General features: G+C 45.0%; 2 protein-coding genes across 2 annotated transcripts in view; one reads left to right on the forward strand and one right to left on the reverse strand.

The window, feature by feature from the left end:
* Positions 1–21,123, reverse strand: part of LOC306849926 (voltage-dependent calcium channel subunit alpha-2/delta-3-like) — a gene marked incomplete at both ends in the record, with an annotated part of 224,934 nt that overhangs the window by 24,015 nt on the left and 179,796 nt on the right. The window contains one exon of the mRNA XM_079385309.1: positions 12,971–13,048. Within this exon, the coding sequence (XP_079241435.1) occupies positions 12,971–13,048 (78 nt within the window). The remainder of the gene's footprint in view (positions 1–12,970; positions 13,049–21,123) is intronic.
* LOC306849851 (leucine-rich repeat and transmembrane domain-containing protein 1-like) lies at positions 5,599–8,518 on the forward strand (the record flags this gene model as incomplete). Its single annotated transcript, XM_079385208.1, has 3 exons — positions 5,599–5,629; positions 6,253–6,846; positions 8,040–8,518. 3 exons carry the CDS (start codon positions 5,599–5,601, stop codon positions 8,516–8,518), a joined length of 1,104 nt encoding a protein of 367 aa, XP_079241334.1.

Genomic DNA, 21,123 nt, shown 5'->3' on the forward strand with positions numbered 1-21,123 from the left:
TGTACCTGGCAAATTCAGCTACCGCTTCAGGAGATAATCTCTGCCCCTGTTCCAAATCTCTTACCAGGTCAGTCTAATGCACCTGCAAAACCTGCTGCCACATATGCCTTGCCAATTATCCGTGAGGTGATTGACAAAGCATACGTGGCAGCGGGTCAGGCTTAAGCCTGGTTTATACTCGCCGCGTCCGCACGAGCACAAAGGTGTGCGTGACAAAAATGGAATCATCGTGGAGTGGGCGGCCATGAGCATTGAGTGTGCAAGGTCCATTTCGCATAGTGGTGTGCATGGCATTTTCCCAGGGTATTAACTTTTCACACGGATTCGCTTCCGAAGGTGCATGATTTCAGGGCTATTCTAGCCAAACAGGCACGTCTTTTTTCAGCATCTATGATTCACAAGAAGCCTGATGTGAAGTTCAAACTCCATCTGCTGATTTTTGAGGATTGACGTACAATAATAGATTTTTCATAGGTTTTTCAAGCATTTTTAAGTGAAGTATGTTTTATTTTTATTGTATTTAAAGCTGCAGTCCGTAAATTTTGCCTCTTTGTTGCCATCTCTGTTGAAAACCTGGTATTGCAGCCAGGTGCGGAATTATCTTTATTACATGCGCATGCACTCTTCCACGGCTTCAGCGCGGATGAATCTAATGTTTTGAGGTGAACGTGTAGCTGTCAGTCACCGCACCGGTGTGAATCAAACACTTAGTAATCACAGAATCTAGCCTACATCTTGGAATACACATCTTGTGTAATAAGCTTATCTGTAATCAGAAGCACGTTTAAAACTGGAATATAATTTAATTTCATTCACACGTGTTTCATAAACATACAATCCTTTCTGGATTACAATCCGCCGTCAAAATGACACATTTAATTATTCTAGCTGCTGTGAGAAAAGGCTATAAATGAGCCGCAACCTGCAGGATCCTCACGTGCGATAGCCTAGTAGCTGGGAAAACTTCTTTATGTTTACAGACGTGACGTAATGACGCAGTGCCATGCTCGAATTTCCCGTGAAAACTTACCCGTACCACTCAAATTAGAAAACATTAACCGTTGTGAATCGGGCTAAAGTAAGGCGATAGTTTTGAACGCTGGCTGGTTATGTATTCGCTCAAATACTGATTTCGGATCATTTTTAACCAAAAAAAGTTACGGACAGCAGCTTTAAAATAGAAATCATTTAGATAGAAATTGAGTTGTTTTTTTTTTTGTGGTGTTCTGGTGTACCATCATCAGCCTTCGTAAATATAAATGATCACTACTCTAAACTGACGGTGACAGACAGTGATTTTGTCTGTATACATAAAGATACATTTTCATAGATGGACAAACATAATTACCTGATTTTGTGAATAATGATGCAAAATATTCTATTTCGGTAACACTTTAGAATAGGGATGTCAGGGTTGGGTGCAGGGAGAGAGCGAGGACTCAAATGCAGGAGGAAAATCGGGCTTTATTAATTATAAAATAAAATAAACAAACAAACAAAAACTACCCCGTAGGGGAAAACACACTGGCAAGGCAGGGCAAGACTAGGCAAGGCAAGGCAAGGCAGGACAGGACAGGACTTCATGAGGGTAGGGTCGACGACGAACCAGCACGGGACTGCAAACACAAGGAGATTATAAAGGGAGCCAATGAGGAGGGTAATAAGGTAAACACAGGTGGGGAAGTTTAACCAATAATTAGGAAACAAGGTGGGTGGGGTCAAGACAATTGACATGAGCACATGGCACATAGAACCAAACAAGACAAGCCATGTGCTCACACAAAACAAAAACACAAGCACATGGCCAGCAAAACAAATCACTAGCCATGTGCAAGACAGGACACGAACACGCAGCTAACGAGGAGACTCATAAGCTGCATGTTCACAAAACATGACAAACATGAAAGCACAGATCAAAACAAAACAAGAAAAAGCACGCGGCCGAAACCGAACCGCGTGCCGAACAAAACACACACACACAGAGACAGAGGACAGAGGAGCGCACGACCCGAGCAAACTCGAAATCGCACGCTCCCCAGCAAGAACAAACCTGGAGTGTGAGTGTCCGAACCCCGACACGAAACCAGAACAGAGTCTGAACAAGACAGGAGTGCCGGGATCCGAACACCACGCCCCAACATGAAACAGAGCACGCAGACAAGAGAGCGCGCAGCTCGAGCACACTCGAAGCCACGCGCTCACCAAAAAACAAGACAAGAAGGAGTGTCAGGGCTCCGTCACAAAACCATGAATAAACTAGACCGAAGTGACAGAACCCTGACACTACCCCTCCCCAAAGGGACGCCACCTGGCGTCCCTAAGGAGGACATCAAAAACAAGACAGAAACATGACAAAAGACAAGACTAGTACAAACCTGAGAACACAAGACAGACAGGGGTCAACACACAGAGACAAGGAAGGGTGGGAGGGGGGGAAGCCAAGCCAGTGCCAGAAACTAAGCCCAGGAAGTCTTTAGGATGGTCCAGGGTGGGACGGGAGGGTTGAGCCAGGGAGGCTCCAACAGTTCTGGAGTCCTGGCTGAGGGCCAGGGTGGAGCTGGAGGGACGGACCAGTGGGGCTCCAGCCTTTCAGGAGTCCTGGCTGCGGGCCAGGGTGGAGCAGGAGGGACGGACCAGGCGGGCTCCAGCAGTCCAGGAGTCCTGGCTGAGGGCCAGGGTGGAGCTGGAGGGACGGGCCAGACGGGCTCCAGCAGTCCAGGAGTCCTGGCTGAGGGCCAGGGTGGAGCTGGAGGGACGGACCAGGCGGGCTCCAGCAGTCCAGGAGTCCTGGGTGAGGGCCAGGGTGGAGCTGGAGGGACGGACCAGGCGGGCTCTTGCGCCTCTGGAACCCCGGCAGGAGGCCAGAGCAGGACCAGCAACTTGGCAGCCGACAAGGCCATCAGAGAAAGGAGCTTGGCCGGCGCTGGCAGGCCAAGGAGGTTGAGCGGAGCCGGCAGGGCAAGGAGCTTGAGTCTGGGCAGAGACTGCAGGGCAAGGGGCTTGGGCGGCACCGGCAGGGCAAGGGGCTTGAGTCTGGGCAGAGACTGCAGGGAAAGGAGCTTGGGCGGCGCCGGCAGGGCAAGGAGCTCGGGCGGCGCTGGCATCAGGGCAAGCCGCTCGGGTGGGGCCGGCAGGGCAAGAAGTTCTGGTGGGGCCGGCAGGGCAAGAAGCTTGGGCGGGGCCGGCAGGGCAAGGGGCTTGAGTCTGGGCAGAGACTGCAGGGCAAGGAGCTTGGGCGGCGCCGGCAGGGCAAGGAGCTCGGGCGGCGCCGGCATCAGGGCAAGCCGCTCGGGTGGGGCCGGCAGGGCAAGCAGCTCGGGCGGGGCCGGCAGGGCAAGCAGCTCGGGCGGGGCCGGCAGGGCAAGCAGCCTGGGTTTGGAGGCCGGTAGGGCAAGGAGCTTGTGTGGAGCCGGTAGGGCAAGCAGCTTGGGTGGAGCCGGCAGGGCAAGCAGCTTGGGCGGGGCCGGCAGGGCAAGCAGCTTGGGCGGGGCCGGCAGGGCAAGCAGCTTGGGCGGGGCCGGCAGGGCAAGCAGCTTGGGTGACTCAGAGATGGCCTCCTGGCCAGCAGAGGGCTCTGGAACGGCCTCCAGGCCTTGAAGGGTGGAAGAAGCCTTCCTCCTGTTCCTCCTCCTCCTCCTCCGTCTCTGAGAGTGGGGAACTGCTGCATCGCCGTCGGGCGATGCTGGGGGCTCTGCAGCTTCATCAGCCGCCGCTGGGGGCGCTGCAGCTCCGTCGGTCGCCCCTGGGGACGCTGCAGCTTCATCAGCCGCCACTGGGGAAGCTGCAGCTTCGTTGACCACCACCTGAGGTACACCAGCCTCCTTAGCTTGGGAACGGGCCAGGAACTCCACCCATTCCCAAAAAGTCAGGTGGTCCAGCCCCCTCATCCTCCACCAGTTGAGGGGCTCGTCAAGGGCACTGTTGAAAAGATCCTTGAGGGCCGGATCATTGAACCCCAACCCCTCTGCAGCACCACTGAACTCCAGAGCGAACCTCCTGACATCAGTGCCCTGTTGACGGAGGGAGCTCAGGGCCTTGAACTGGAGGATGCGTTGGTAGAGGGGGCTGGAGAGAGTGGAGGGTGGTGGATGGCGCAAGCCCTTCCTCCGCTGAGTCCTCATCTGGCTGGTTCGTTCTGTCAGGGTTGGGTGCAGGGAGAGAGCGAGGACTCAAATGCAGGAGGAAAATCGGGCTTTATTAATTATAAAATAAAATAAACAAACAAACAAAAACTACCCCGTAGGGGAAAACACACTGGCAAGGCAGGGCAAGACTAGGCAAGGCAAGGCAAGGCAGGACAGGACAGGACTTCATGAGGGTAGGGTCGACGACGAACCAGCACGGGACTGCAAACACAAGGAGATTATAAAGGGAGCCAATGAGGAGGGTAATAAGGTAAACACAGGTGGGGAAGTTTAACCAATAATTAGGAAACAAGGTGGGTGGGGTCAAGACAATTGACATGAGCACATGGCACATAGAACCAAACAAGACAAGCCATGTGCTCACACAAAACAAAAACACAAGCACATGGCCAGCAAAACAAATCACTAGCCATGTGCAAGACAGGACACGAACACGCAGCTAACGAGGAGACTCATAAGCTGCATGTTCACAAAACATGACAAACATGAAAGCACAGATCAAAACAAAACAAGAAAAAGCACGCGGCCGAAACCGAACCGCGTGCCGAACAAAACACACACACACAGAGACAGAGGACAGAGGAGCGCACGACCCGAGCAAACTCGAAATCGCACGCTCCCCAGCAAGAACAAACCTGGAGTGTGAGTGTCCGAACCCCGACACGAAACCAGAACAGAGTCTGAACAAGACAGGAGTGCCGGGATCCGAACACCACGCCCCAACATGAAACAGAGCACGCAGACAAGAGAGCGCGCAGCTCGAGCACACTCGAAGCCACGCGCTCACCAAAAAACAAGACAAGAAGGAGTGTCAGGGCTCCGTCACAAAACCATGAATAAACTAGACCGAAGTGACAGAACCCTGACAAGGGAACACTTATTCACTATTAACTACGACGTTTTCCTCAATAAATTCCTAATAATTTGCTGCTTATTAATAGTTAGTAAGGTAGTTATTAAGTTTAGGTTTTGGGTAGGATTAGGGATGTAGAATAAGGTCATGTAAAATAAGGCATTAGTATGTGCTTAATTACTACTAATAAATGGCTAATATTCTAGTAATATGCATGCTAATAAGCAACTAGTTACGAGACCCTAAAAGAAAGTGTTACCGTTATTTTTTCTCACCGCTGTTCCCTGAGTTTCAGAGGGCAATTACTCCAAGTTTCCCCCTGTTGTTTCAAAGAATAGTACAATGGCGAGCGTGACAATTATAAACACCTCGTCTCTTTGGGGAGGTGCACGCGCAGTCAGCAGAGGCTCACGCTGCGAAGCCTGGCAAAAGTATAAACAAGGCTTTACAATTTTATTTCATTCACATTTGCTCCCTCTTCAATCCATTTTTGAGCATCACAAGGTTTTACAACATTGTGGAAATGATATACAGCCTAATCGTCCTTGTATAAATTTGTAGACTTCTCTTTTAGTTTGTTTAAGGGACATTAACGGCAGAATGGATGAAAATGTCCTACAGCTATTGAGAGGTGATAACGCCATTTTGATACTGGTAGCAAGGTTTTGGAACAATTTATCCTTTTCTGTCAGATCTTCCTCCCCAATAAATACATTTAAAGTGTCCTTTAAACTTTATTTCTCATAAAACTTGAATGGTGGAGGAGTATTAAACTTGGATTTTATTAACAAAATGTTTTAAAAACTTTAAATTTGGTCAACTATTTAAAGAAATGTGTCATATACAGTAATATATACACGTATTCATAGGTTTCCCATAATCATACATTTTGCAATGATAAAACACTGAAAGCAGTTAAGATTTGTTGTATATTATGCTTTACATGAGTGTATGCATGTGGATTAAGTTGAATGTACTATATGTCCCACTTTAAATAGATTACCAAATCAGGATTACTAGAGCTATAAATGGGACTACACATTACGATTAAGGTTACCCGCTTTATAAAAAACAACAGGTAGCAGACACCGTTGGGTCACTTTATGTGTTTTCATCTGAATTGTAAGTGACTGGTTCATGTCTGATGACTGTGTCATCATTATTAATGTAGTTTGTCCAAGAAGCAGAAAAGGCTGAAATCAAGGCCAAATGAATCCAATGGTAATTTACTCCATTTTTCTACCTCTTCACCAGGTGTGGTCTTTGCATTATCCAGCCTGTTAATATTCCAGACTGTCTCCTCTTGCCCCAAGGAGTGCTCGTGTGACACTCATGCCAAAGTGGTGGACTGCCGAGGACGAGGATTATATGATATTCCACATAAACTTCATCAAGACACCCTGGAGCTGTATCTTCAAAATAACCATCTGCGAGGCCTGGGCTCCATGTCCTTTCGAGAGACACCACAACTTCAAATTCTGGACCTAGCAAACAATTCAATCACAACGCTTTCCCCTAGTGCCCTTTTGGGACTTAGAAGCTTAAAGGTCCTCAGCCTGGCCAATAACTCTATTCGGGAAGTTGATCGACGCCTTCTGGTTTCAATAAGAAATCTAACCATATTGGATTTGTCCTTTAACACCATAGGTGGTCTACCTGGAGCTCTTGCTGATAGTTTCCACTTTCTGACCCATCTGTCACTCCACTACAATCGGCTAACTAAGCTGGACCGTATACACCTGGAGGCTCTTGGGAATCTTAAAGTTCTGCAGCTGAAGGGTAATCCTTGGAGATGTGACTGTCATCTGATAGGATTCAAACTATGGTTGGAGACATTTGCCTTCAAAGGTAACAAAATGGTTGAATCCACAATAAAGTGTTTAATCAATCAATCAATCAATCAATCGATCAATTAAATCAATAATACATAGCTAAAAAAATATCTTACAAATTAAGAATTGAGGTAAGTAAATTTCATAATTATGACAATTCTGCTGAATTATATGTATGTATATATTGTTATTATTATTATATATGACTACCAAAGCAAAAAGTTTAGTACGAGTGTCCAGTCTTGCACTCTACCAGTGCCATTCTTTTCTAGGTAGGTGTGAATGAGTTAATCGTGTATCTCACGATTGGATTGGCTGACCAGCTGACAAACAGTTTTAAAGCAGCTGCCAACTGGGAGCAGACTCCAGATTTGGGCCACACCTGTTAGAGCTCTATGGATTTTCCCTCCAGTCGGCAGATCGTGGAACATGTTTTTGCATCAGTCTTGCATGTCTCTTTTGAACTGCTGCTGTGAGGTTATTTGAAATGCTGGAGCACGGGGTGACCCGCTGTTTATTTTATTTATTCTTTTTTTTTTTGCTGAATATGGTTTATTTTCAACCCCCCTTGCCAGGGAAGAATACTAATCACACAAATGACATACAAATATTTTGATCTTCGTTCATTAAAATAATATATATGTGGAATAAGCAGAGCTCCATATGTTTATTCTTAATATATTTAATGCACAGATTCTGACAAAAAAAAAAAAAAAAAAAAAAAATCACACAATCAGAATATTGCCTCATGACTGAGATGGTCAAATTTATTTCCATGACTTTCACCTACCGTCAATATAATCTTATGACACAAAAAAATCTGCTAAAGCAACCTACACTGTTTTTCTCAGTTTTGACAGTTCATGGCTTGCTCCCCGAAGAGATAGAAAAAGCAATTATCTGTTTACCAGCTCTGAGCTTTCCATAAAGGCTTTTTACACTTGTTAACCCTGCGTCATTCTAAACCCGGGGTAAACTAAATTGAGGATCATATTTATTTCACGTTTTACACTACTCATAATTTTCCCATGGTATTAACAATTAATCCTGGGTATTCTTAAACTGGCATTTCATTACAAGTGTAAAATGTGCCTCTGCTCAGGGTTAAAAGCGGTCTTTAGAACGATGATAAACAATGTGAAAGCCATATAGTGAAGACGACCTCCATCTGTTAGCCATTTCAGCTTCATCATTTTCTCTTGTTCTTAGGTGGAGTGGTTGACAGCGTCACATGTGTCCAGCCTCATCTCATGCTGGAGCGGGACCTCCGGCACATTCCCTACGAGCTTTTCCACTCCTGCATGATCACCAGCTACAGCTACCTGTTCGCCAACATCCACTACCTGGACAACAAGCATCGCATACTCAGCGGACAGCTCCATCCAAGCCCCAGAGCACCATCCGGGAGTGATTTCAGCCCCCCAGGAGAAACGATACTCCCTGAGTGTGAGGCCAAGCAGAGATCCCGGCCTGTGAACTACAGACGTGCCATAGCCACAGTGGTCATCACAGGAGTGGTTTGTGGAATTGTGTGTTTGATGATGTTGGCAGCAGCTGTCTACGGATGTGCGTATGCAGCAATTAATGCCAAGTATCAAAGGGAGCTGAAGAAGAAAGCGAAAGAGGCGGGTTCAGGAGAGGAGCGAAAAAACATTGAAAGAGAGAAGGACAAGGAACCTCTGGAGTGACCTGAAGATCAGCATCACATGATGCACATGAAGCACAAATAAACATCAGGGTTACACTCCAGATTCTCCACATACTAAGTTACTTTCAAGGCAAGTCAGTGTACTTGGCAGCCATATTGGCAATGCCCCTAGGGCAGCTATTTTCTAATTATTCAGATACAGCTCCAGAAACGGGAAAGATGTACAACTCCAAAACTATTATTATTATTATTATAGCTTAAATTAGGCTAGAAAAATGTTTATTGTTCAGGCTGGTCAAACAAATGCACATGCATGGTCTAGACCAGGGGTAAGTTTGGCATCGGGCCAAAAAAAAAACTTTCGTCACTAGATGGCAGGCCAGAACATAGTCAAAGGATAATTTATGAAATTAATTGATGAAAAATGCAACTAGAATTGCCTGTGACTGACTGTTACAGTGTCTTTTGTAACTCGTAGTGAGCTGTTACTCTGTGTTAAATCCTGTAGGAGGACACTCATAAATAAAAAGCCAATTTTGTGTGGCAGTGTCCGGCAGAGTATATGAGCGGAGTGGAGCGTCAACAATTTCCCCTCCGCGCTCCGAGCATTTAATAATCACTGCGGGCCGGGTTCACCATTTCCCACTCTGCACTCATTGATATCAGAAAGACCGCTCTGCGTCTAAAGTATTTCAGTAAGTTTGAAATATCACAGTTCTGTTCATCACATATATAAAAAAATAAAATAACGGGAGAGTTTCAAAGTGACTTATTGGAATACTAGTGTGCAAACCTTTTTCCTACCATGTCCACATGACTAATAACATGGTTGTCAGCATTATAATAGCTTCTTTTTGTGGTGCAAATTTTGATTATGATGAAAATAACTACATTTTCATCAGTTATTTTACCTACGGATCGATGCATTTCTTACAGATTTCTGCTCATTCGAAATCGGATACAGATGAAGTAGCACTGTAAGATTACATTTGTTTGAATATTGAGAGAGCGATTGCGTGTGAACAAGTGTTGTAGTACTTGTTTAAATCATGCTTTTAGCTGAAAATATTCAGTATCTAGACTAGAAGGAGCGAACAAATTCCTTGAGAACTATAACTTACCGCTCATGTCCATTGCCGTCATCATATAGTAACATTCTTTCTGATTTGAGTGATCCTTCTCTATCAAGCTAGCTACTGTAAATAGTAACATGTGAATTCTTGCTAAATATGCAGTTATATTACGGGCCCTTGGCATGAATTGTACTCAAAGTGTTCTTGGAGCGAGTGAAAACCACGACACTCCGACTTTTAAAAAATCCGCTCCTCGGCCGCTCCGCACTTCGTTCACATACTCTGATTGTGAGTAACTGTTGCTGTCATGACAGATTTATTTCAGAACCATCCAATATCAGAATAATCTGGCTGCGGGCGCGGGCCAGATATAATTGCTGGCAGGCCAGTTTTGACCCACGGGCCGCCTGTTGCCGACCACTGGTCTAGACTAAAACAACAGCCAATTATTTTGGCAAAAAGGCAGTGGGCTATTTGCCAGTCAAAACAAACAGTCATTCTGTTTTATAGGACAAGTTCATAGATTTTCAACCAGTTTTGTATTAGTATATGTAAATTAGCAATGTGTACCTTTTCTCCATGTTATCTGCACCTAGTGCATTATGGGTGCTGAAGTATCCCTTCCTTTTTGCCGAAAAGGAACGCCATATTTCTCTGTTTTCTCTATTCATGTAGCAAAAATAACAAATAAACAAAAAACAACGCCTTCCTACTGCATAAGCAGCCAAGTTTTATTAAAAGCTCATTAATCAATATCAATAGCTCATCCCTTTAATTGTCCAACACAATGCCGCCAAATTGTAGTCAGCTCACAGTTTATGGCCTACTACAGATTTCAAACTTAATTGTCACACTATTTCATCCATATTGTTCAGTTATTTTTACATTATTTTATTTATTTTTTTTCAGTACTGTGCAAATCTTTGTGAAATCATTGGAAAAATGGGGAGGAGAATGATTGTGTGGTTGAGGCACAAAGTTCCTGATTAGTCCTGCAAATTGTGTGCAGCGTGACGAGCTTTCATGTTTCAGGTGTACCCTTAATTCAATTGAACATATTGAGCAGTGCAATTTTGCCTATTCATTTTTCTAAATGTGGTCTGTCTCTGCTCCCTTGTACAGTCTCTGGTATCTATTGTAACTTTTAAAATGATAAGATTAAAAACTGAGGGTAGAGTCCCCTACTGCTGTTTCCACTATTGCAGTGCTATGGATAAAGCACCATCAATTCCCATCGAGCTTTAGATAGGGCAAAGATTTATGTGAACATATCATACGTATGTGTTTTAATCTATCCTGTTCCACCTTGTTAAACGGGGGGGGGGGGGGGGGGGGGGGGGGTTGTGTGAATGTCTGATGCTAATACAATTATTGCGCTTCCACTCGTGACACAGAAATTACACAATCAAACAGAATTTACACACAGCCGGTAACAAGCAATATTTACATACTGACAGACTATACCTTTTTGAATTTAATTTACAGTCTATTGCATAATTTAAGATCATAAAATATGATCAATTATGATGAAAGAACGATTTCTATCACCCCATAATTAGGTCATGTAGACAGATCCTTTTATCAGTGTGCACTATTATATAAGCATCCATGTGAATATACAGAATCTGTTTGATACAAACAATGGATTAAGAGATTCGGCGCTCTTGAGAAATGAGATGACCAGAAGGAAATAGTGATACAGATGTCTTATGATGGAGTATACGAGATTATGTAAACGTGCATATGAAGGGTTGATCTGTCAGAAATGATCTATGTATGTTATGTAACATCAGAGCACACAACTAAGTAATTGGTAAAGTTTACATGTCCTGTGATGTACAACATGCTATGCATGCTATAAAAACCTCAAATTATTTTAAATGACTGTGTTCAGTCTTTTTTCTTTTTTTTATGATCATCAACCAGTCTTTAAGATAAAAGAGTTTTAGAAAGTACACTGAATATTCATACTATTAAAAATACATCGGTCACACTAGAAGAGCATTTGAAATAAATTCAATTTGTGATTATAGGAAGAAATCCTGTAAACTGGCCTTTAAAGCACATCAAGGACACACATGCCCCGGTTACACAAGAGAGTTCTGTCAGCATGTCAGGCTGCATTAGTGTGTGCTGCAATGCACTTGTGAAACTGAGCGGTATCACATCTGAAGCAGTGTATGAACACTATTTAAAAAATATATATAATTATAATTTTCAAATCAGATCAACCAACACTCATTGGGCCAGAAAGCTCAATTTGTCATATATGTGGTATATGTGTATGTGTTTGTATTAAAAAATATTGTTAAATATATGTTAATAAAAATGAAAAATGTAAAAGATACATCAAATTTAAAATGTATAAAATAAACAACATGAAATACTGTATAGAACTTGATTTTAGTTGTGTGTATGTCTGCTCCACAAAACAATGAATCATACGCAGTAGAGGGTGAAAATCTGTCTGTTCTACTTCATTTCTCTGTCAGTTATAACATGAATCATTTGTGCATGAGCGTATGTGTGTGTGTGTGTGTGAGTGTGAGATTGTGTGTGTGTGTGTGCATGTTTATGTGGTTTACGAGGACACAAATTTGTATAATGACATGGGTATGACAGAGGTATTACAATATGAAGGTGGTTTATGAGGACACTGCCTATGTCCCCGTAATTCAAAAGGCTTAAAAAACATACTAAATGGTGTTTTTTTGAAAATCTAAAAATGCACAAAGTCTCCTGTGAGGGCTAAGTTTAGGTGTAGGGTTGGTGTAGGGCAATAGCACACACAGTTTGTTCAGTATAAAAACCATTACGCCTATGGAGAGTCCCCATAAACCACAAAAACCAACGTGTGTGTGTGTGTGAGAGAGTGTGTGTGTGTGAGTGCGAGCCCCTCCAGGCTTATGTTCAAGCAGACACTTTCTAATTTTCTCTCTGTTATTCTATTTCCTTTCATCCATTCCTACTGTTTGTCTAGCATATGTCTTTTTGCTCACATGGATTATGTCTTTAGTTCTCCATCTCACAATCCCTCTCAAGCATAAACATCTCCAGTGTACAGAAACAACAACCAAAACACAAGATTTTGTAAAATAAACTGTGATATTCATGCAAGGTTAAAGGGCGAGTGCGGTACCTTACGGGGACATAGGCAGTGTCCTCATAAACCACCTTCATATCGTAATACCTCTGTCATACCCATGTCATTATACAAATGGGTGGTGGTGGCGCAGTGGATAAGACACATGCCTTTGGTGTGAGAGACCCGGGTTCGAATCCACTGCGAGACACCAATGTGTCCCTGAGCAAGACACTTAACCCCTAGTTGCTCCAGAGGCGTGCAACCTCTGACATATATAGCAATTGTAAGTCGCTTTGGATAAAAGCGTCAGCTAAATGAATAAATGTAAATGTACCTGCAGCGATGGGCGACTCTCTCTCATCCAACAAATGAATGGCGCTGCTGGCCAAAACCACACTCTTATTCTCAGAGCCTGAAACACAGTGATACAGTTCATTCAAAACAACTAGTATAGAGAAGACCAGGCCAGCACTTTCTGTTTTAATGTGGAACTGTGTGTTTTTTGTGTTCTACTGATTTAAAGCTCTGATTTAATTTTCCCACATTTTAACATTAACCACATCAACCAACTACTGTTAATTATTGCAGTAATATCATGTGTGTATGCAGCATGAATTGAAATTGTTATCTGGAACACTAATGGATCTTTTGAAAATGCCTTGTCACTTTGACAGTTAACATATTGTTCCCTGCTTTAGAAGCATTCGAAAAAACACTGCTGATAGGGATTAGAAGTGAAAAAGGCAAAAACATTACGTTTTAAAGCGTCCATGTGAAAACATAAGGAAATGAACGAGAATTTGGGAAAACAAGACCTTCATTCCAGTGAATTTTTCATATTGCTACCACAAGAGTGTAGTATGTGTTGTCTTTTCCACAAAAAAGCGAAAAAGAAAATAAGGAGGAGACAGAACACACCAAACTGAAAAGATTGTGATACCAAAATCAAATTAAAATACCAAGCACTAGATTATTTTCCTGACAGAAAATGTACAGTTCATTCAGTCAAATGGATACGGATTATTTGCAACATTATTATTTGACATAATTATTTGTTGCAGTCTTTTTTTCCTCAAATCAGAAATGTTATCCATAATTTAAAAGTCAGTAGACTCATTTGGGAAAAAAGGTGGATATGATTGTCGTTTCATTTTGATAAACTGCAGAACTACTACAGTAAAAAATGCTTTAATGCTAGTAATTAGCATCCATGAATATTCTGTCATTTCACTGCATTTTCACAGTGTTCAGTTAAGATGAATGGTAAATAATCCATTGTTTATTCCTAACAAATCATTCTAAAAGAAAACAATGTCATGCATCATTACTCCAATAATTCTGCAGCACAGTGAGCTTGTTTTGAGGGATATTTCATGGATAGATCTTTTTAGATAGACCTCCATCTATCTAAAAAGATCTAGCCATGAAATAATATTTATTTCAGTGAGAAAAATTAAAAATGTGATGCAGCCATTTAGGCTAGTTATGTGGTAAGCAAGTTAATCAAATCTACACAGGGGTAGAAAACTATTATTCTTTAAGACATCACATTCTTAAAGGGATAGTTCCCCCAAAAATTAAAATGAGCCCAGGATTTACCCACCCTCAAAGCATCCTAGGTGTATATGACATTCTTCTTTCAGACAAATCCAATCGGGGTAATATAAAAAATTGTCCTAGCTCTTCCAAACTTTATAATGGCAGTGGGCAGGTATTTATGTTCAATAGTCAAAAAAAAAAGTCCAATAAAGTGCATCCATCCATACTAAAAAAGTGCATCACAAGGCTCCGGGGGTGAATAAATGTCTCCAGTAACGAATCGATGCGTTTTTGTAAGAAAAATATCCATATTTAGAATGTTATAATACTTTTTTTTTCTCACTTCTACTGACTGTCATACGAGAAATGAAATGATGTAGAACGTATGCGTCGGGCATGTGCCTGTGAGATATGCTTGTGTCCGAGTTTGTTTACAGGAACAAAGAAAGCAAAGTCTCCTTACTTTAGCAAAGGAAAACCAGTCTCCTCTTGGCCTATATCGAAATCCTCCAACATTTTTCTTTGCAAATCCTCGTTTTGTGGTTCTAATTGAAATAAATATGGATAGTTATTCTTACAAAACCCCATCGATTCACTAAACGAGGTATTTATTCACCCTCCGGAAATGTGTGAGGCACGATTTGTTATGGATGGATACGCTTTAGTGGATTTATTTTGGACTGTTGAACAGAAACACCGTGTCACGGTTCATGGGATCACGGTCTCATCCGGGCTTTGTACGGTTGTGTGCGTGTGTGTGTATGAGCGTGCCTGATTACCGTAACGAGCTATCATCCAGGTGTGGCTCGTTTGCGGCTCTATATCAGCTGTGCTAACCTCGCCTTGTGTTGTCAGATCCTTGGTGTTTGTCCTCACGTTCCTGTGTGCTCCGCTGGCTCCGGTTTCGGGATTCTTCACCGACTCTCTGGATTTCCTGTGTTCTACTCCTTGGTGCCGTCTGCTGCATCCCTGCGCTACGGAGATCTGCCGTCTGGGAGTTTCGCTGCCGTGGACTCCTTTCTGTGTGTGACACATCTAAATAAACTGTTTGTTTAGCATCCGCAACTGAATCCGTCTCTTTGTTCCCGTGACAGAAGGATCTGACCCTACCTTCATGGATTCAGCAGATGCCTCAACCCTGCAGGGGTTCCTCGACTCCAGCAACGCTCGGATGAACCGACAGGACGAACAGATGCTGGCAACCGGACGTGCCGTGCAAGCACTCGTAGCGCAGGTGTCCGAGCTCACCTCCCAAGTACAACATCTAAGAGCACCCGCTACGCCACCCCCACCGATCGTTCCCCTGATTCCAACAGGCAACGTTTATCAGCACGAGCCCAGACTGCCCACACCAGAGATGTACGGAGGAGAACCAGGTCTCTGCAGAGCCTTTTTGACCAAATGCTCTATGTTTTTTTCCCTCCAGCCTTTGAGATTTGCCACTGAGGAGGCCAGGGTGGCTCTGGTGTTAACGTTGCTGACTGGTAAAGCAGCGTTGTGGGGAACGGCGGTGTGGGAAAATCAACATCTCTGCTGCTCTTCCTTCAACGACCTCAAGGAGGAGATGAGACGGGTCTTCGATCGCGCCGCGACAGGCCGTGAGGCAGCTAGGAAATTAGCTGACCTCCAGCAAGGAGAGGGGACCGTCTCCTGCTATTCCATCGAGTTTCGGACTCTAGCAGCAGAGAGCAGATGGAACGAGAGAGCGCAGTGGGACATGTTTCTGCATGGGTTGGCTGATCGCATCCAAAGAGAAATATTCATGTTAGATTTACCTCCGGATTTGGACGGACTCATAGACCTGGCACTGCGTGTAGACTCACGCCTCCAGCAGAGGGGTCAGCGAAGTCGTCATTCTCGGGATTTCACATCTTCTGAGTATTCTCTTACCAACACCGATGATGCGATCAGTCATCCGTCAGGAGACGAACCCATGCAGGTGGGGAGAGCTCGGCTTTCCCGGGAGGAGAGAGAGCGCCGGAGAAGGCGGGGTCTATGTTTATATTGCGGAACTGCTGGACACTTCCTAGCCGAGTGTCCCGTAAAAGGGCAAGCCCGACCGCAGATCTGAGGTTGCTGTCGGGTGGTATCTCTCTGAACAAGACCTCGGCTAATACTCTCCTCCCGGTTAGATTGCAGTGGGCGGCCAGTAGTCAGGAGTGCACGGCTTTATTGGACTCTGGAGCTGAAGGTAATTTTTTGGATTTTTCTTTTGCCAAACAGCTGCACATTCCCCTCGTCACTCTCGACCACAGGATTTTTGTTAGGGCACTCAACGGACAATCACTGCCTCCTGTTACTCACTCCACTAATCCCATTACTCTCATCACCTCTGGCAATCATACCGAAAGGATTATATTTTTTCTCACTGACTCTCCTTTAGCACCCGTCGTGTTGGGCCATCCTTGGCTCGCTAAACACAACCCCCGGATCGATTGGGGCCAGAATTCTGTGTCTGCTTGGAGCGAGTCATGTTATGCGTCTTGTCTAGTGTCTGCCTGTTCCTCTGTGTCTTGTTCTCTGTTGCAGGATGAGGCGGTGAACCTGTCAAACGTGCCCGCAGAGTACCACGCCCTGAAGGAGGTGTTCAGTAAGTCCAGGGCTGCTTCTCTTCCTTCTCACCGTCCCTATGACTGTGCGATAGACCTAGTTCCAGGTACGTCTCCGCCTAAGGGCAGATTATACTCACTTTCGGTTCCTGAAAGGGGGGCCATGGAGAAATATATTTCTGATTCTCTGGCAGCCAAGTTCATTCGTCCTTCTTCTTCTCCAGCTGGGGCAGGATTTTTTTTCGTCGCGAAGAAGGATGGCTCCTTGCGACCGTGCATTGACTATCGAGGCTTGAACAACATCACGGTAAAGAATACCTATCCTTTGCCGTTGATGTCTTCAGCTTTCGAGCGGTTGCAGGGAGCCTCCTACTTTACCAAATTGGATCTGCGTAATGCTTATCATTTGGTCCGTATAAGAGAAGGAGATAATGGAAGACCGCTTTTAATACCCCCAGGGGGCATTTTGAATATCTGGTTATGCCTTTTGGGCTATCCAACTCCCCCGCGGTCTTCCAGGCACTCGTCAATGACGTGCTGAGAGACATGGTCGATCAGTTCATATATGTCTACCTGGATGACATATTGATTTTTTCTTCTTCTCTCCAGGAACATGTTCAGCACGTCAGGCGGGTGCTCCAAAGGCTGCTCGAGAATGGGCTTTTTGTCAAGGCGGAGAAGTGCGCGTTTCATGCACAGTCAGTTCCGTTTTTGGGTTACATCATCTCGTCCGAGGGGATACGCATGGATCCCGATAAGGTTAAGGCTGTGGTGGATTGGCCAACCCCTGATTCCCGTAAGGCCCTGCAGAGGTTTCTGGGGTTCGCCAATTTCTACCGGCGTTTTATTCGCAATTTCAGCCAACTAGCCGCTCCTCTGACTGCCTTGACCTCCACCAGGGTGACGTTCAGGTGGTCGAGTGCGGCGGAGGCCGCATTCTCCAACCTCAAGAGCCGCTTCGTTTCGGCTCCCATCCTCGTTGCCCCTGATCCCACACGTCAATTCGTGGTGGAGGTCGACGCGTCGGAGGTGGGGGTAGGTGCGGTGTTATCTCAGCGTGCTGCCTCGGACGACAAGGTTCATCCCTGCGCGTTTTTCTCTCATCGATTATCCTCCGCCGAATGTAATTACGACATTGGTAACAGAGAGTTGCTGGCGGTTAAGCTGGCTTTGGAGGAGTGGCGTCACTGGTTAGAAGGGTCGGGGGTCCCTTTTATCGTCTGGACCGATCATAAGAACCTTGAGTATATCAGAACCGCCAAACGCCTCAACTCCAGGCAGGCTCGTTGGGCATTATTTTTTGGTCGTTTCGAGTTCAACCTTTCGTATCGACCGGGTCTAAGAACACCAAACCCGACGCGCTGTCACGCATTTTTGATCATTCGGAACGCCCGTCCTCTCCCGAGTGTGTTATACCTGAGAGACTTATTATCTCCACACTCACTTGGGAGATCGAGTCGAAGGTTCGGAAAGCCTTAGAAGGGGTAACGCCTCCTCCCGGTTGCCCAACGAGCCGGTTGTTTGTGCCGGAGAGAGTTCGGTCCGACGTTATCAGGTGGGGTCATTGCTCTAATGTGGCTTGCCATCCAGGAATTGGTCGCACCAATTTTCTTGTTAAGCAGCGGTTCTGGTGGCCTGCCATGGCCCGCGACATCCGAGATTTTGTTTTGGCCTGCTCAGTCTGTGCTCGGGGTAAGACTTCCAATCGCCCACCAGAGGGGCTACTCCAACCGCTGTTCGTCCCTTCGAGACCCTGGTCACACATCGCACTCGATTTCGTTACTGCCCTCCCGCCCTCCCAGGGCAATACGGTTGTTTTGACCGTAGTTGACCGGTTCTCGAAGGCGGCTCATTTCATCCCCTTGCCCAAATTACCCTCTGCCAAGGAGACAGCGGTGACCGTCATAGATCACGTCTTTCGTGTTCATGGCCTCCCGGTAGACGTGGTCTCTGACAGAGGGCCCCAGTTTGTATCCAAATTTTGGAGAGAGTTTTGTCATCTGCTGGGGGCGAGTGTTAGTCTGTCTTCGGGTTTTCACCCTCAGACCAACGGTCAGACGGAGCGGGCTAACCAGGATCTCGAGAGGGTATTGCGGTGTTTAGTCACACAGAATCCCACTTCCTGGAGCCAGCAACTCTCGTGGGTTGAGTACGCTCATAACTCGTTACCAGTGTCGTCTACGGGCCTTTCACCGTTCAAGTGTAGCTTAGGTTACCAGCCACCTATTTTTCCCAGTCTGGAATCTGAAGTCGCTGTCCCTTCGGCTCACGCCTTCATCCAGAGCTGTCATCGCACCTGGAAAAGAGCCCGTGAGGCTCTTCTCTGGGTGGGAGCTCGCACCAAGGCCAAGGCCGATCGCCACCGGTCGAGGCCTCCCGTCTACGTCGTTGGTCAAAAAGTGTGGCTTTCTACTAAGAACATTCCTCTCCGCCCCGTGTGTAATAAGCTTGCTCCCAAATTTATTGGCCCTTTTGCTGTCACTAAGATCCTTAACCCAGTGGCAGTCCGCCTTAAACTTCCTCCGGCGTACCGGAGAATTCATCCCGTGTTCCATGTTTCCAAAATCAAACCTGTGTTTCATTCACTACTTAATCCGCCCACTCCGGTTCCCCCACCGCCGCGTCTCGTAGATGGGGAACCCACCTATTCGGTTAATCGTATTCTGGACTCGAGACGAAGGGGACGCGGATTCCAGTACTTGGTGGACTGGGAGGGTTACGGTCCGGAGGAGAGAAGTTGGGTTCCTGCCAGGGACATATTGGATCACTCACTGATTGATGATTACAATCAACAGGTAAGATCGGCAGAGAACGCCAGGAGGCGCTCTTAGGAGGAGGGGTACTGTCACGGTTCATGGGATCACGGTCTCATCCGGGCTTTGTACGGTTGTGTGCGTGTGTGTGTATGAGCGTGCCTGATTACCGTAACGAGCTATCATCCAGGTGTGGCTCGTTTGCGGCTCTATATCAGCTGTGCTAACCTCGCCTTGTGTTGTCAGATCCTTGGTGTTTGTCCTCACGTTCCTGTGTGCTCCGCTGGCTCCGGTTTCGGGATTCTTCACCGACTCTCTGGATTTCCTGTGTTCTACTCCTTGGTGCCGTCCGCTGCATCCCTGCGCTACGGAGATCTGCCGTCTGGGAGTTTCGCTGCCGTGGACTCCTTTCTGTGTGTGACACATCTAAATAAACTGTTTGTTTAGCATCCGCAACTGAATCCGTCTCTTTGTTCCCGTGACACACCGCCCACGGACAATTTTTAATATAACTCCAATTGGATTAATCTAAAAGAAGAAAGTCATATACATCTATGATGCCTTGAGGCTGCATAAAGAATGGGCTAATTTAAATTTTTGGGTGAACTTAACACTTTAAAATATCACCTGCCCCAAAAAGCATTGTGATTTAGAAATGTGTAAAAGTCTACAAATTCTGCAATAAAGCAACTTCAGTAAATGAATGCACAGATCCAGAATGATTGCTGCCCAGCTCTGGGCCTTCTCAGGGTGTTCACTTACAACTCCCTCAAAACACGTAGTCTATTGCTATGTGCACCACAACAAACAATTATCAATGGTAGGACTTTCAGTCAGTAAATACATGGAGACCTGGCTAGTATTCCTGAGTATATATGAGTTATAGAACCCTGGTCTAGGGCATGCTACTTACCTAGGGTCCAAAGTAAGTCTGCATGCTTAAAAAGTCTAGTGTAATGGTACCTTCACTGTGACATACTGAGAAAAGCTCCTCTCATCCCCTGCTTATGCTTACAATTTGCATTGTTAAAAGTGTTATACAAATAATATTGACTTATAAATAAATAAAGACCTGAAGAGCATTCACCGTACCTGAACTCGATGTGTAGTTGACTGTGAATTCATGTTTTTATGTTTTGACAACTGTCCTGTCTCATTTTCCTTGTCTCTTAGAATATGATTCACATGAAGCCTGAAATCTCTGTCTTTGGATTTTCTGTTCTGTATTAAATGTTTTTTACACATGGGTCTGAACTAGTCTCTTATTCAAAACAGTTACATTATCCTAAAGAGTTTCGAGAACATGATTTCTTATCCGGTTTCTACTGTCTTTGAAGTACATGCTTTTAGCTCATCATCCAAAGACAATTACTGAAAAAAAGACTGCATGTTTCCATCCTTTCCATGTAAATCTGTGTTATTTTTAACCAGAATACACCAGCAATAGTGGGGTACAAAATGAGATTGAGTGAATAACGACTTTGATTTTTGGGTAAACTATTCCTTTAAACATAAAATATCTTGTGACTGTGTCGTATCGTGGTAAATATCTTGTGATTGTGTCACATCAGGTTCACATTGAGTGTAGACAAATAAATGACTCGATGCATTGTGCCTGGTTCAATCATGGTGAATAGATTACTGCT

This window comes from Barbus barbus, assembly GCF_936440315.1.
Source record: "Barbus barbus genome assembly, chromosome: 29".
NCBI classification, from domain to species: domain Eukaryota; kingdom Metazoa; phylum Chordata; class Actinopteri; order Cypriniformes; family Cyprinidae; genus Barbus; species Barbus barbus.